This window comes from Lichenostomus cassidix, chromosome 1Ab (assembly GCF_008360975.1).
Source record: "Lichenostomus cassidix isolate B80296 chromosome 1Ab, HeHo_3.0, whole genome shotgun sequence".
Taxonomy (NCBI): Eukaryota; Metazoa; Chordata; class Aves; order Passeriformes; family Meliphagidae; genus Lichenostomus; species Lichenostomus cassidix.
The window spans coordinates 5,567,202-5,581,448 of NC_139481.1; the positions used below are offsets into that span (position 1 = coordinate 5,567,202).

The following is a 14,247-nucleotide window of genomic DNA, read 5'->3' on the forward strand; positions in this document are numbered from 1 at the left end:
AGCCAAAGTCTTAGCTCTTCCCAGAATCCTGCAAGAACTGAGACAGTAAAAAATTCCTCTACAGAAAAAAAAAACAAAAGCTGCTGCAATTGGCTTTCAAAATCTTACAGGCAGGAAGGTTATCAGAAGCCAAAGGGATGTGATTTCAGAGCTGGAAAAACCCCTTTTTTATGGCAGGAGCTAAGGGAATTTTCAGCAGCAAGGGACAAACCTAAGGCTGAGCAAGAGAGGGAGCAGGTGGAGCTAAAAAATCCAACATAAATCTCTAAGGAAGGATGTCACTGGATCACACAGGAGCTTCTCCCGCATCAGTGAGCATTATCTGAAATTCTAAATCTTCCCTCTCTAAAACAAACCATGTGGGCTTCAGAAATTAAGGTGCAATTTGGTTTCCTGCTTAAAGAGTAAAGGGGTGGCTGGTGAGGCGAGACAGGGAAACCTGGAAAAAAGAGCAACTCTATACAACAGATGAACTACAGGTGGTAAAAGTTGTAGGAAGACAAAAGTGTATCCAGTGGGGCATCTAAAAAAAGTTTGGTAGGCACATCCTCCTCACTGGTCAGGCTTAAAGCAGCAGGTAAGACCCACAGCAGGCAGGCAACCTCATCAGCCTTTGAGCACCTAAATGCGACAGCTCAACCACATCTGTAAATTACAGGATAAAACACTCAGAAGACTTGGGTGGGAGGGATCTTCTGTGAATGCATCAGGAGAGATCAATGAAATGTGATGAAACTCTTTCATGTACTCAGAATTAATCTATTTTCACTCTGCTTTATTCCAGGCATGTTTTGGTAGAAAGTGTCATACAAATACAATTTTAATTTTCACTTAAAACAAAATAGTTACCTAAAAATCAATATGGCATATTGACAATATGCAGAGTAGACACTTCATGCCTGGCAGTCAGTTGTTTCACCAAGAATGAACTGCCTTATAGACAAAAAGTGCTTTGTGTGCATCATCAAGGAACTGCAGCAGTTAATTCTAGACCAGGGATTTATATTTTCCAGATATTCCAGGTCACTGGGCCTTTGGATTTAGAATTTATTCAGCTCAGACATGTTATTACCTCATAAAAATGCAGCACCCCTAAGCTATCGATATTTATGCAGGCTACTTACCCCACTAACAAAACTAATTGCAGTTACTCACAGAGACTGTACATACCTGTTCTCACCCAGGAAGATTTCATCAACTGGGACACATTAAGCTTAGGATAATGAAAGGCTGAAGGAAAAAAAACAGAATGGAGGAAAAACATCCGTAAGAACAGCATTATAAACAACATACACCAAACCAGAAGCCGCTACATAATTGATAGTGTCAGCAAGCATCTTATTTACACAGATGCATTGCTGCTCCCGAGGCCATGCAGACACAATGGCAAGGGAAGTGCTCCCAACACACTGTGCCCACTGTGGCTCTGACAAAAAGAAGCTAACTGGAACAGTCAGATTTATTACATGGAAGACTTGGAGCTGCTGCACAGAGGTCATTGCTCCCAGAAATTTCAAAGCTCACTGTCTGGATTGTGACTCTTTCTGAGCTAGCTGTAGGATCAGACTCCTGCTCAAAGGGCAGTGAGGGAACTTGTGAGTGTCTCAGGATGAAAATAAGACCTTCTCTGAGGCAGAAACTATGAGGAAACAATAAATGTAAGGCAGAGAACTAAACACATATGATTTGTGCCCCAGACTTGTGCAGGGGGAAGCATTAAAAAAAACACCACCTCGACAGTTTCTATTTTTACAAAATCCACCAATAACTGCATGTGGAAATAATACTGCAGACAAACCTCATGGCTTTTGTGTTTGGCTTGGTGGCTTCAAGCTTCCTTAATTTCTAAATTTTTCCAAAACAGCTCTGCTCCTGAGTGAAATCCTTGCCTCAGCAAGGAAAAAAGAAGTCTTTTTCTACTGACTATAGTATGGGTAAGATTTTTCCCAAGGTTTCCACTGGAGAGCAGTAAAGACATGTTGGGAAAGAAGTGAAGATGGGGGTTGGGCCAACAGTTTCCTCAAGGGAAGTCTTAAGCTTCACTATGGCAATAAGGAAAAGGAATGGTCTTAACTTTCTCAAAATATTTAATCCAGATGCAGTTTGCTAAGCATTATGCAAAGGTTAATTTTTAAGCCATTTCATGGACAGAAAGAATGCAGCACATAACAATTAAATGACCTGGCCCATGCTGGATCAATTTAGAATAAAGATGTCTACAGTTGTGGAGTACTTTGCCACTACTCCATGTTTCAGAGAAGTAGAAAATTAAATTTTTTCTAATTTATTGATGCAATAATTTGCAGGCAAGCAAGCTGTCCTCTGTCTGTGTACCTAAAAGCTGATTCTTTTGCCCCTTAATAAACTTGGGAATTTTTTTTTTTTGTTGAGGTAAAGGCAAAAGAATAATCAGTTACGTATTACCTTTTATTTTCACAGATTTAGAACTAACTCCCACTGGGGAAAAAAAAAGGAAATTTGGTTTTTCCACCTTTATTTCAATAATAGCATCACTAGCTTGAAGATGACCACTTGAGAGGAACTCTGTGACTTACTTACCCATTCAGATGGGTATTAGAACTTTTTTTCTGAAAAGGAAACACTGGCCCTCTATACAAGTGATCAGGATGTAACAAATTTCCAAAATTCTCAGACAACCAAAAAGCACCTCACAGTCCATTTAAACACACACATTTATTTTTGGCATTCTGCTACTCGATTCTTCTGATTGGAGCTTTTAGATTGAAATTCTGTTTACTCCAGCCATGCAATTGTTTACTTCAATTTAGAAATGGAATCTGAACAGAAAAAGCATGAACTAAACTAAAAACTGATTCTGTTGTTTCCCAAAGCATGGGAAGAGCATGATAAGGAAATCAAAAACCTTCCAGTGACCGCAATGCTTTGAACTGCTGGCAGTTGTGAGTTTTTTCTTCTTTTAAACCAAAATCATGTTTTGCTTCAATACTTAATGCGCTCTTCACACTCTTCCTAATTAGTACTTGAAAACGATTTAATTCATGCAAATTGCTGGGTGACTATTCACTTAAACTTTTCACGGAATTAACGCAACTTAAAAATAAACCAACTTGAGCAGAAAATCTTGAGTTTGGAAAGGAAGATATGCTGTGATGATCACTGCCAACCAAGGCTGGGTTCTAAAACCTGGCAAAGAATGCTGAAAAAGTGTCAGAAATCAGCAAATCCAGGTTCCAACCTTTACACCACAGGTCACTCAAGGGTCTCACTGCAGCAAGATCATATTTGCAAGATTCCTAACGTCCTCTGGAACTAACAATTACAAACAGCACTGACTGGTTGTTATTCCGAGGGGGAAGCCGGATAGACTAAATGCAATTATTAGCTAGATTGCAGCTGGTCTGCTAATGACTATGGATGCATTAATGAAGTAGATGCTGGCATCATTAGAAGGTTCTAACACGCAGCCCTGGAGCACCACATAGGGTAACAGCATCGATTGGGTGCTGAATGAAAAGGCAAAGGGTCATCTGGTCAGCCAGAGTCCTACTGACAGCAGCCTAAAGCACATCACTCAGGCACTGTGGCCACTGCCAGGTGCTCCAAGGATTTCTGACTCTCCTGCAGATGTGTGGGACCAAGCAGAACCAGTATCCTGCTGACTGTTCTCATTTTGATAAATGAGAACAGTAGTAGAAAGCATGGAGAGAAGGCATTAACTGAAGAATAGTATTCCATGCAAATACTGGGGGGTGAGCAATAGCAATGCACTGTGACTGTTCGAAGTCTGATCCAAAATCCACCCAGAAAAAAATTGCCAAATATTTCTGCAGTCCTTGGACTGTATCATACGATTTTATATTTATCCTATTGGCCTTGCAACATCTCCAGGACAGCCAAAATAGATGATATGCATCAAAGTGCTACTTAGCACTGAAAAAATAGCAAGTCCCAAGGCAACTCTCTCTACTTCCAAGTCCTAATAAAAACAAAGAGCTTTATTAAGGGTAAGTTCATGAAGGCAAATATTGCCATTTACTCCACTGCTAGCCTTTGTCTGTCTTCCAAGAAATATGCCAGCCATAAAGAGACACCAAATATATAATTTCCTATTATTTTTAAAGAACTAGCACCCAAACCCTGTGATTAGCCTTGGGTTTCTTTCTCTTGACATGTAGCTCATGACCACCTAACCAATTTATATTCTTAAACATGAGCTTTAAGGTGGACAAAGAAAAATAAGCATGGGAAAGGTGTAAACTGGACATTTGAATACAAGCCTGTTGCTGAAGTCACCTAGAAGTCTTGTGAGAAGAAAGTCTGGAAGTTTCCAAGTTTGGCCATTTTGACAGCCCTATTCCTGCAAAGAACAGGATCTGTCAAACAACTTTCACTCCTGATCCTGACTCTACATGAGTGGGGAAAAAGCTGATAAAGAATTCCTGGTGTTAATGATATACTGCTCAGGGACAAACCACACAGAAGTATAAACAGGACATACTCTAAATGTGAATAAAAACAGTGAGAGGACAGTGTGTGAAAGGCAATGCAAAGTGAACAAGCAGCAGGGAGCAAATATATTCTTTCCAACAAGGCTCATATTTGGGATATTGATGTCAAGGTCTCACTTAATGTCAAGATGCACAAGTAGCTTTTCCTGGGTATGATCAACTTCAACCTCTAAAGCTGGGAGTTGAGCCCTGACACTCAGCTCACCTAATTTCTTTTTCTTCAGATGCAACTTCAAAATGTATGAAATCATACACAGAGTCTTAAGAGAAAAAGAAAAGTCACCACCAAGAGTATGAAGTGTTAGCATGCCTGAAACTATGGTTCAAATGGCACAGAACAGCATGGCATGGAACATTCCATATTTACATATAAACACTAACACAGATAGATTGTTTATATGTAAATATCCAACATTCCTAGAAAAAGTCACACTGAAAGCAGAGGGTTGCATATTAATTTGCACACACCAAAGCAGCTATATCAGTCTAAGATGTTGTAACACCTTCCCTGCTACTACTGCTCTGTAGAGCAAGGCAAAGCAGGAATGCAGAGTTCAGGGCATAGAAAACAAAAATATTGAGGTATTTCCCTGCCAAAGTAGCTTTGAGAATCTGGCTGTCGGTCACCCTCAACAGTCTGTTGAATAAGATGTTTCAAGAACGGTCTGCCCAATGCTGCTGAGCCTTTGGACAGGATTTTTGGCTCTGAATACTGAAGATCTAAAACCCCTTAGGCTCAAAATACAGTCACAGCAGCAGTGCAAGAAACTGTAGAAACAGCTAAAAATAACTGGCTGTGGTTGTCTCACTGATAAAAGCATTTGAACTACATTCATCATTTCTGTGCTGGCTGACAGAAACACCCAGAGCTGTAGTTACATGAGAAACGATGTTCCCACTTTGCCAACTTATCAAATAGGACCATGGCTGGAATTCCAGAACAGTGCCTGCAGTGCCCATCAAAGCACTCCTGAGACCAAACCAGACCAGTTCCAACCCAAATGTGCAATGGGCTCAATCTACAGTAAATATGAGTTTCTCCAACAGCAAGCAAGTCAAATGGTGACAGGATGTTCCTTAGTTTGGGACACATATTCACCAAATCCTCATGTTTTCTACATTGCAATCTTTGGGAAGATCTCATAGATCCCAAAAATCCTGACCTCTTCACTCATTCTACTTTGCCTGGCTTTCTAACTGACATGTGAGTGACCACAGGGCTCCACTGGCACTCAAATGTCTCAAAAAAATGACCTGCAGTGCCAATGTACATAAAAGTGAGAGAGGTAATGACTTCAAACATAATAGACAACATGGACAAATTAATTCAGAATATATGGGCAAATATCAGCTTACATAGCCAGTGTTCCAGGCTTTCTAGAAGTCAGAGACATAGTTAAGTGCAGCACAACCCTGAAAGCAGTAAACCCTGCTGAGAATTAGCAAAAGCCTCTGTAGACATAACCACAGAGACACACCTTGGACTGCATTTCATAGCAATACTGATCCAAGTGATTTTCCTTTTTTTTTTTTAATCTGGACTAAGACCAGTGGACTAACGAAGCCAGGTTAAGCACAACTGACCCAGCACAAAAGGAAAGTATGATGACAAAAGCAGAGAGTTGCTGAAACACTAAAATATGAGCAGAAAGGAGCACAGATTTGCTCTGCAGAACTCATGATATAAGTTAAGTACCTGAAGCTGCATTATCACTTATGCACATTACTTAAAAATTGAACAGAGAGGAGAAACTACACAAAAGTATTTTGCAGGATTGGGTAACAGCAAATACTCACGTTCAGCAATCTGCTGCACAGGAAAGCCCAGATAGAAGCTGAATTCCACCACAGACAAGTTCCTGAGCTGCTCACTGACTTCAGAGCCGTTTAGAAAACCGGATTTATCGCGGATGGCAAAAACAATGCTCACAGGGCCCTGTCGAAATGCCATCCCAGGCCTGCTCAGAGTTATGTTCAGTATCTGAAAAGACAGTATTGAAGCAGGGTCAGCAAAATCATATTTATGATTTCCATCCCTTCCTTGACAGACTTTTTTTCCCTCTAATATGAAGAGGGGGGCAATTCACATCAAGACAGAGGAACATCTGTTCCAGATTGGTTCAGCCAGCTGAGTCTCAGAAGAGGCAAAGTTACATGTGAATTCCTCTTCAAAGAGTTATCCTTTATGGTCAGTCATAATCCAGAATGATCTGAAAGCTACAGCCCAGGAAACTATGAAAAAAACCCACCTAGCAAGACAGTCAGCAAAATAGAACTAGTTGCAAATAAGCCTTAGATGAATGCCAAACTGCATGCAACAGAAGAAAGGGATTATGGTAAAAAAATGTTCTGAAAATAGATGTTCTCTTGGTTAAAATCTCCTGCAGCATGCACAGCCAAAACCCACCACTGGTTAGAAGCCTTTTTGCGGCACCAATTTAGACAGCAACTGTGTCCATGTAGGTAAACCTCTTCCAGATAAAAAGAGGCATTTAAAATAAATTGGCTAAGCTGATAGTCCAAGAAATTGTTTTCCATGTTCTATCTTCACTCTATGCAGTGACATTGTGTCATTGTGTTTAAAGTTCTGAGCACTCTTCTGTATGTACTACATAGTACCTTATGTACCATCAAATTTATGTAATTTTTCTTCCTGATTTTATTTTAGCATACCACAGATGGGTATTTATGGTGTCAGTAAAACAACATAAAATTTCTACTGATTTTGGAATTACAACAAAGTTAGATTAAAATTGAGAACTTAGAAGAGGGAGTTGGTCCTATTAAATGGAATTACTGACTTTGCAAGGAGTTCTAAGCTCTGCTGTGTGATGCAGTGCTCTGCACACATGCAATACCTTTCATGAGTGAAGTTCCAGCAGCAGCTGTCACAGACATCATATACTATGAGTATTTCTAGAAGCAACCAGCATGTTTGCTCACAGGATGGCAGTCATACAACCCCTATATTCCCTAACAGGGTCTCCAGCATGACAGTGAGACCTGAAAGTTTTCTTCCAACAAAAGTTTTATAACCACACCTTCTTCTTTTATAGTAAACTATGATGGGAGTGACTTTGGTAAGGGTTGGAACGGTTTTTATCTGAAAAATTATAAACCCTATCATATTCAATAATATAAATCATCATCTTGGATTGTTTTTTAAAAAAAGCTTGTAAACAGGCAGATATGTGGTACCATATTATTTTGTAGGGGAAAAAACCAACTGCCTTCATGACAAAGCCTCATAGTGCTACATGATCTAGACTGCAAGTGACAGCCAGGGAACACTTTACTGTCTGCATGAAACACAGAACAACCAAAGGTGAGGGGGAAAAAAGGAAAGACAGAAAACATGCTCATCTTCTTACCTGCACAGTGAAGTTGTAGGACTCCTGGTGTTTGTTCACCTCCAGGAATGCCATTGTCAGCCCTTTCTCAATGCGCTGGCTGAAGTTGCAGAACCCAATATCCACATTTCGAGGTACGAACTGAAGCACTGAAAGCAAAGGGCAAACATCATTCCTACAGAAAAGTATTTCCATGAGAGAGAACAAAACAAGCAACAGAACTCACAGGGCTATAATCTTCATTTTTCATGAAGTTTAGGACACATTCAGCGAAACATCAGCTAAAAATATAGTGAAAATACATTTGGTGTTGCTGCAGTAAATTCTCCACTCACAATATTGGCTGGAGCAGTAATTAGATTTCTGAAAGATACTAGTGACAAAACACTGTTTCCTCTTGAATACTAAAAAACCTTCACTATATACATGTGGCTGACTTCACCTGACTTGACCACTGAATTGGCCACACTGAAATCCTTAGTACCCAACCAATCCATTAAAATCTTCAGGAAAAAAAGCTTTCTTGTAGCCTGAAATACAGTATTTAGCTCGTCTAGAAGACTACATATTGGGTCCATTAGTGCACATTAGTATTGGTCTAATACTTTCAAAACACTTAGTAAGCTATCTTTTAAATGTAGATAAATGAAGTTCAGAAGAGAAAAGGAAAGAGCACAAGAGGGAAAGAGTGAGTGTAGAGGAACGTGTTCAGGCACACAGACCTTAACTACAAGCACACTGTGGATTTCCAAATACAGCCTTACCCAAAGAAATGCTATGGTTAGCTTACAGACCCTAATAGCAATGTTATTCAAGGTTCACACCCCAAAAATACATCTACTGTCTTTCTCTATAACCATGTTAAGCAGTGGGAAATGACACCACACCTGCACAATTAAAGTGATGTCTCGCCATACAATTATTAACAGAGCACAAACAACACACAAAACATACCTGAACAAAAGTACCATGTTGACATTTATTAACTCTGCCTGCATGCTCAGTCCCTGTCACTACCTCATAAACAGTCAACCAACGAGGCAGGCAGTTTTATCATGCAAACAGAGCCCAAAGAAGATTTTAAATGACAACACTGACTCTCAAAATCTATCAGATGGGTACTGTTTTGGTTTAGATTATTAGTAATCATAAACTTTGCATAAAGTGCTGCAATACAACTGCCATACATGAATAGTACATCAGCAATCCTCCTGCTCACACTATACATGAGCAATCAATCCTCCAGCTCACCAATTCTCCTACATCACGACACCACAAAAAGGTAGCTTTTAACATCAATTTAATCTGAAATTGACACGAGCATTACAAAGTAGCTGCACTGTGATTTTATGAATAAATGTTTCACGATTTTTTTTTCTCTTCTCACCTTTAGAAGCAAGAAGAGCAAATTTATTTTGCAATCTACCAAAAAAAAAATTCCTGAAAAAAAAATCATGAAATGATGGGGTTAACTGTTTACAATTTATCACCTCTCTGCCACGGACCTGTAAATTATGTCACTAGCAAGAAGAATTAAGACTGACAATAGAACACAGGGTTTTGACTCAACCTTGCAGCACAAGTGAAGAAGTGTGAATCAATACAAAACTACCTTTCCCCCCATGTGTCAGGAAGAACTCACCTGTCTGAACCTGGAATCTGTTGTCTGGCACAGTGAAAGAAGGGTGCAGGGAGAGGATCATGGGGGTCTCACCACGAAGAAGACTGCTGTTCACAAGCACGTTTATGACAGCTATTGCCGTGTAAACAAAAGGACCAGATGTCACCAGGAAAGCAAATTTGGGGGAAATTTTATACACCTACAAAAAAATTAAAAGTCAGGAATTAAAAAAACCCAAACACCTCAACGTTAAATTTGGCAACATTTTATACCTGCAGTCTCATGCGGTTCAAAGACACCTCACCAAGAGGTAGGAAAATGCAATCTTTATTTTTCTAAGAGCATTGAAGCCTCTGCTGCAGTGCATCAGAGAGGCAACTCCCTGTGCCAGGTGCACCCACTGGAATCTCTTCAGTACAAAACACCAATCTCACCACTTCTTGATTTATCACATCCCCACATCTTAGCACTCCCCCTCGCCTGCATTCCCCTGGTGTATATAACATTTCCCATACAACATTCCTGTTCACTTACTGAACTGCTTGCATAGCTTCTGCATTTCAGTCATACACTGCATAGTGAATGCATCCTATACCATTCATACATGGCATTCAAGGAGTAAAATACACATAACCTATGTTTTTTGGATATAAGTTTCACACTCAATAAACTTTCTTCCAGGGAACACTTCTATCTGCTTATTTCAACACAGTTACCACATTACAATTCTTATCTTCCAATTCATGTCCTGACTTTGAGTCTTCTTAAAAACCCTGAGGAGCCTTAGACATCATGTAAAAGAAATGAGATTGCAAGTTAAATATAAACCTTGAACCACGCAGACACTCTTATCCACCATTTCTCAGTCATCTAAGTAAGAACAAACTGAAGGTTTTGATTTATTTAAACATATTGCAGTGTCTTCCCTCCTTCAGAGAAACTCTCTCAATATCAAGAACACCTGTTTCCCCACCATTATTTTCTTCCTTTTTGGTTTACCCCTCAGTTTGCTTTATTTGCCTGTGGCAGTCACACTTCAGAAGTATTTTGGGATGTCCGACATGATGGCCTCAGAGATAAATGATGTAAACCAGAGAGCCAAAGTTTCTGATAAACGAGGAGCTCTTAGCTGCAGAGCTGCCAGCACCTTGCAGATGCCATGCTGGTGAAGGGATGTGTTAGATAACTTCACCTTCAGGGTCACCCTGACAGAAAAGCACAGTGCCACTAAAACTGTGACCTACATGTTCCTGATTGGTATTTCTGCAGTAGTGTAAAGTGATGGCAACTGCTGTTGAGATGACACAGCAAACAGCTCTTTCCTGTCCTCTGAAAACCATGTATTTCAGAGAGCTCATCCTCACCAGAAGAAACCACCTCAGCAGCAGAAGGAAATGAGAAAAATAATCTATGCTGCTTATTATGCCTTTCTTCCTTCTTAGCCTACAAATATATGCAACATCCAACTTTTATTTTAAATGTCTGTAGATCCATAAAACTCAAAATTTGTTTGATATGAATAATGTGCACAGCTCTTTTCAGTTCCCCTTATCTGAAATTTTATTCTTTTATCTCATGATGAAATAATCTCTGCAGCCTCAGTTTGTCAAATGGAAACAGCAGTTAAAATGGGTAACACATGCCAAAAGAAAGTTGCCCATTACTTGCAAATGAGACTACTCAACAGGCAAGAAAAAGAGGAATTAGAATTACAAATCTCAGTGACAATTTGCTGGTGATTTCTAAAGCATATATACTGAGGAAGAGAGGCAACTGCAGCCAGCATATACTTCTGCACTCGAGTTGGGTATTTCAGACATGAAAACAAACCTCTGATAACCAGCTAAGCTGCCTCCATCTCTGGCTGGTTGTGCTGCACCTCAGGCTCCAGGAAAGCAGCCCTACCTGGAATTAACTTTTTTGGCTTAACAGCTAACACTGCTTCCCTTCTGTACTTCACTGCATCACAAAAGCAACAGCAGCTCCAGAATGGACATCCAAAATAATCCACTTTTAACGGTAATTTTGAGGTAGGCAGATTAGAACCATTACAAGTCAAAACAATAGCTATTTCTGCTTGAGATATTGCAGGGCTGTCTAGAACTAGCTCTCTACAGACTAATCCATATGACAGAAATAACAGACCCATGACAGCATAATGCTGTCTACAAGCTAATTCACGGAGAAGTTTCCAAAGCTATCTAGGATAGATGAGCACAGCTCCTGACTCTGGATTCATGATTCATGAATGAGAATAGCTGCTCTCAGCAGAGCTCTAATGGTTCACACACCCAGCCATCCATCCAACCCTCTCTTGAAGTTTCACCTCCACTGCCAGGACAGCTAGATGCTAACAAATTAGGTAGGTCAACCATCCCATCTTAGAGTGTCACTACTGAAGTACACAAGCACAGATTTCTTATATTAAAAAGTACAATTTTTTTTTTTTTTACTTTAACACCTTGGGCCAGAAAGCCAGAGAAGCACACAAAACGCCATGTGCACTTTGGAGCCATTCCTGCTGCAAAAGCAGAAAGCTTTAGTAGGAGCAGAGAACTCCCACAACACCTCAAGTTAAGCTATCCCAAAGTGCAATGACTAAGCCAGCTCTGCTGTTTCCAGGACACAACCTAACTCATTCCAAGCTACCCTCACAAGAGAAGCAAGTCCAGTACAGAAAATTTTTAAATCACAGTTCACTAGAGACTAGAAGAGTGTCTAGGAAAGGCATCACTGTACCCTTTCTCTGTCCCTTATGATGTTTCCTAAGCATTTGCTATTGATTATTGAGAGCTAAACTACTTGATCAGAAGCACCTTTCCCACAACCTAACCCACACCTACACTCCACTGCATTATGCTGTGTAAACATCTGGCAGAAAGCATCAACAACTATTTCCTCACCACCACCTTATTAAGAAATCCTATAAAGAGCCTGCAGAGGGTGTTTAACTTCCTGAAGATGGACTACAAAGGCTCACAGGTCTTAAAAATGAAATAAAGCTTCTGCTCCTGCGCACTTTAGGATCCTGAGGCAATAGTTCTCCCTGGTTTTACATTACACACCTCAGCAGTACCAGGCAGAACTTCAGCAGCAGGGAAGCAGCAGTGCAAGTCCACAAGGTGGCATCTTTGAAAAAAGCAATTTACCTGGCAGTGAAAGGAACTCCTTGCTTTGGAGGCAGAGTTCACTGATTTGGGATTGTAGGAACCAGGAGGTTAAGAACACACCCCCAAAACCATGTTAAATACAACAATGAAGTGGCTAAGGTAAAAATGGTAAAATGCATGAGAAAATTTCCAGGCATAAATGAGGCTGGCAAAACCCCTTTTCCTGTTGGCATGAACTTAATGGCACCAGGGGTCCTGGCAGTGAGTCTCTGCCAACACTATTTTATTTCACACCCCAGTGCAAGTCAAGTCAAGAGAACAGTGTCTAACAGATCTTACCCAAGTGTCATAAGCTTTACATTACAGAAAGTTTACTAGAATTACTCTTAGTGAGACAATGGGGTCTTATTCTTTTGCAGATGCAACACGGTGAGATCAACTGGAAAAAACTTTGAAATTTTTGGTTATTCTCACTTTGCTGTAAGGATTTTTTTCTAAGAAAAAATTGACAAAAGTTTTTTTCATTTGGCAGGATTCTGCCTCCTCTTTTTTCCCACTTCAACAACTCACAATGTTTGAAATGAGACCAAAGTTTCAATAGAAAAAAAATGTTTTAATTCTCCTTTCACTGTTAAACTTGCTTCCTATTTAAAGTGAGCAGCAGTTATAGCCATCACTGCCATGGATTTTATTTTTAAAACATACATTACTACAAAGTTCAGTTTAACTAGACTGTCTCCTGATTTACTGGACATTACATCAGAGCAAGGGCACATCTGTGAGCTGTAATAAGAGACACAGTAAAAAAGCAGCTGAGAGAAGTGCACATCTTTACTGTAAGCTGCAAACACACACATGGTTTCTAGGTACTCTTGACTAACAAAAATCAGCTCTGTTTGATTAATTAAGTTTAGCAAGATAGACAAATTCTGTTTAAAATGTTGCATTACATCACCACTCAACACACTGCTATCACAGACAGCTCTTTTTCAAAACAAGTTTTGTTAGTATTCCACAGAGGTGAAGACATTTGCTAGTGATTATTTTTAGTGCAAACCCCATATGATAGATGCATTCTAGCATAAAATAAGCAAAACTGATTCAGCAAAGATGTCTCTCCTTTTGATAAAAAAGGTTTTCAAAAGAATGAAGCTGGACTTGCTGCATTATTTATAAAAACAGTTACTTCTGAGAAGCCTTAGGACTTGTTAGAAGCTTCTCCTACTGAGAACTTTAGAAGGCAATAGTAGGCATGAAAGGCATGAATTTAAAGGGAAAAATACAAAGAAAGACATCAAATGTTTGTTCCAATTAACTTCCAAATATTTATCAATGGATTTTGTCTTACTGCTGTTAATATTAAGAAGGTAAGTGCTACCATATTACTGAGCTGTTAGGTCACAGAAAATGAAATGTGATTCTATCATTAAGAACACCTGACTTCTTGAGCATTCCAGTTTGCAAAATCTGAAGGTATAATTCAAAACCAGAAGAAAAATCTCATATATAAAAAATCTAAATAGCTCGTGAGCAAGTATTGCTTAAGGGACATAAACTACACTTAATTTACAGAGGCAGCTCACTGCAGCTGGAGCTTGGCAGGAATTTATAACATTCCCATCTTGACTGAGTGGTAGAGATGTACAACCTCAAACATCAGACAGGAGCTGTTTATT

At 39.6% G+C, this 14,247-nt stretch overlaps 1 protein-coding gene across 4 annotated transcripts in view; it reads right to left on the reverse strand.

Moving 5' to 3' along the window:
* KIAA1549 (KIAA1549 ortholog) overlaps window positions 1–14,247 on the reverse strand; it is a 115,851-nt gene that overhangs the window by 43,054 nt on the left and 58,550 nt on the right. For all 4 annotated transcript variants that reach the window (XM_085049578.1, XM_085049577.1, XM_085049580.1 and 1 more), the window contains exons 4-7: window positions 9,483–9,660; window positions 7,862–7,989; window positions 6,288–6,471; window positions 1,171–1,230 (exon numbers count right to left, since the gene is read on the reverse strand). In XM_085049578.1, coding sequence (XP_084905704.1) covers window positions 1,171–1,230; window positions 6,288–6,471; window positions 7,862–7,989; window positions 9,483–9,660 — 550 coding nt within the window. The remainder of the gene's footprint in view (window positions 1–1,170; window positions 1,231–6,287; window positions 6,472–7,861; window positions 7,990–9,482; window positions 9,661–14,247) is intronic.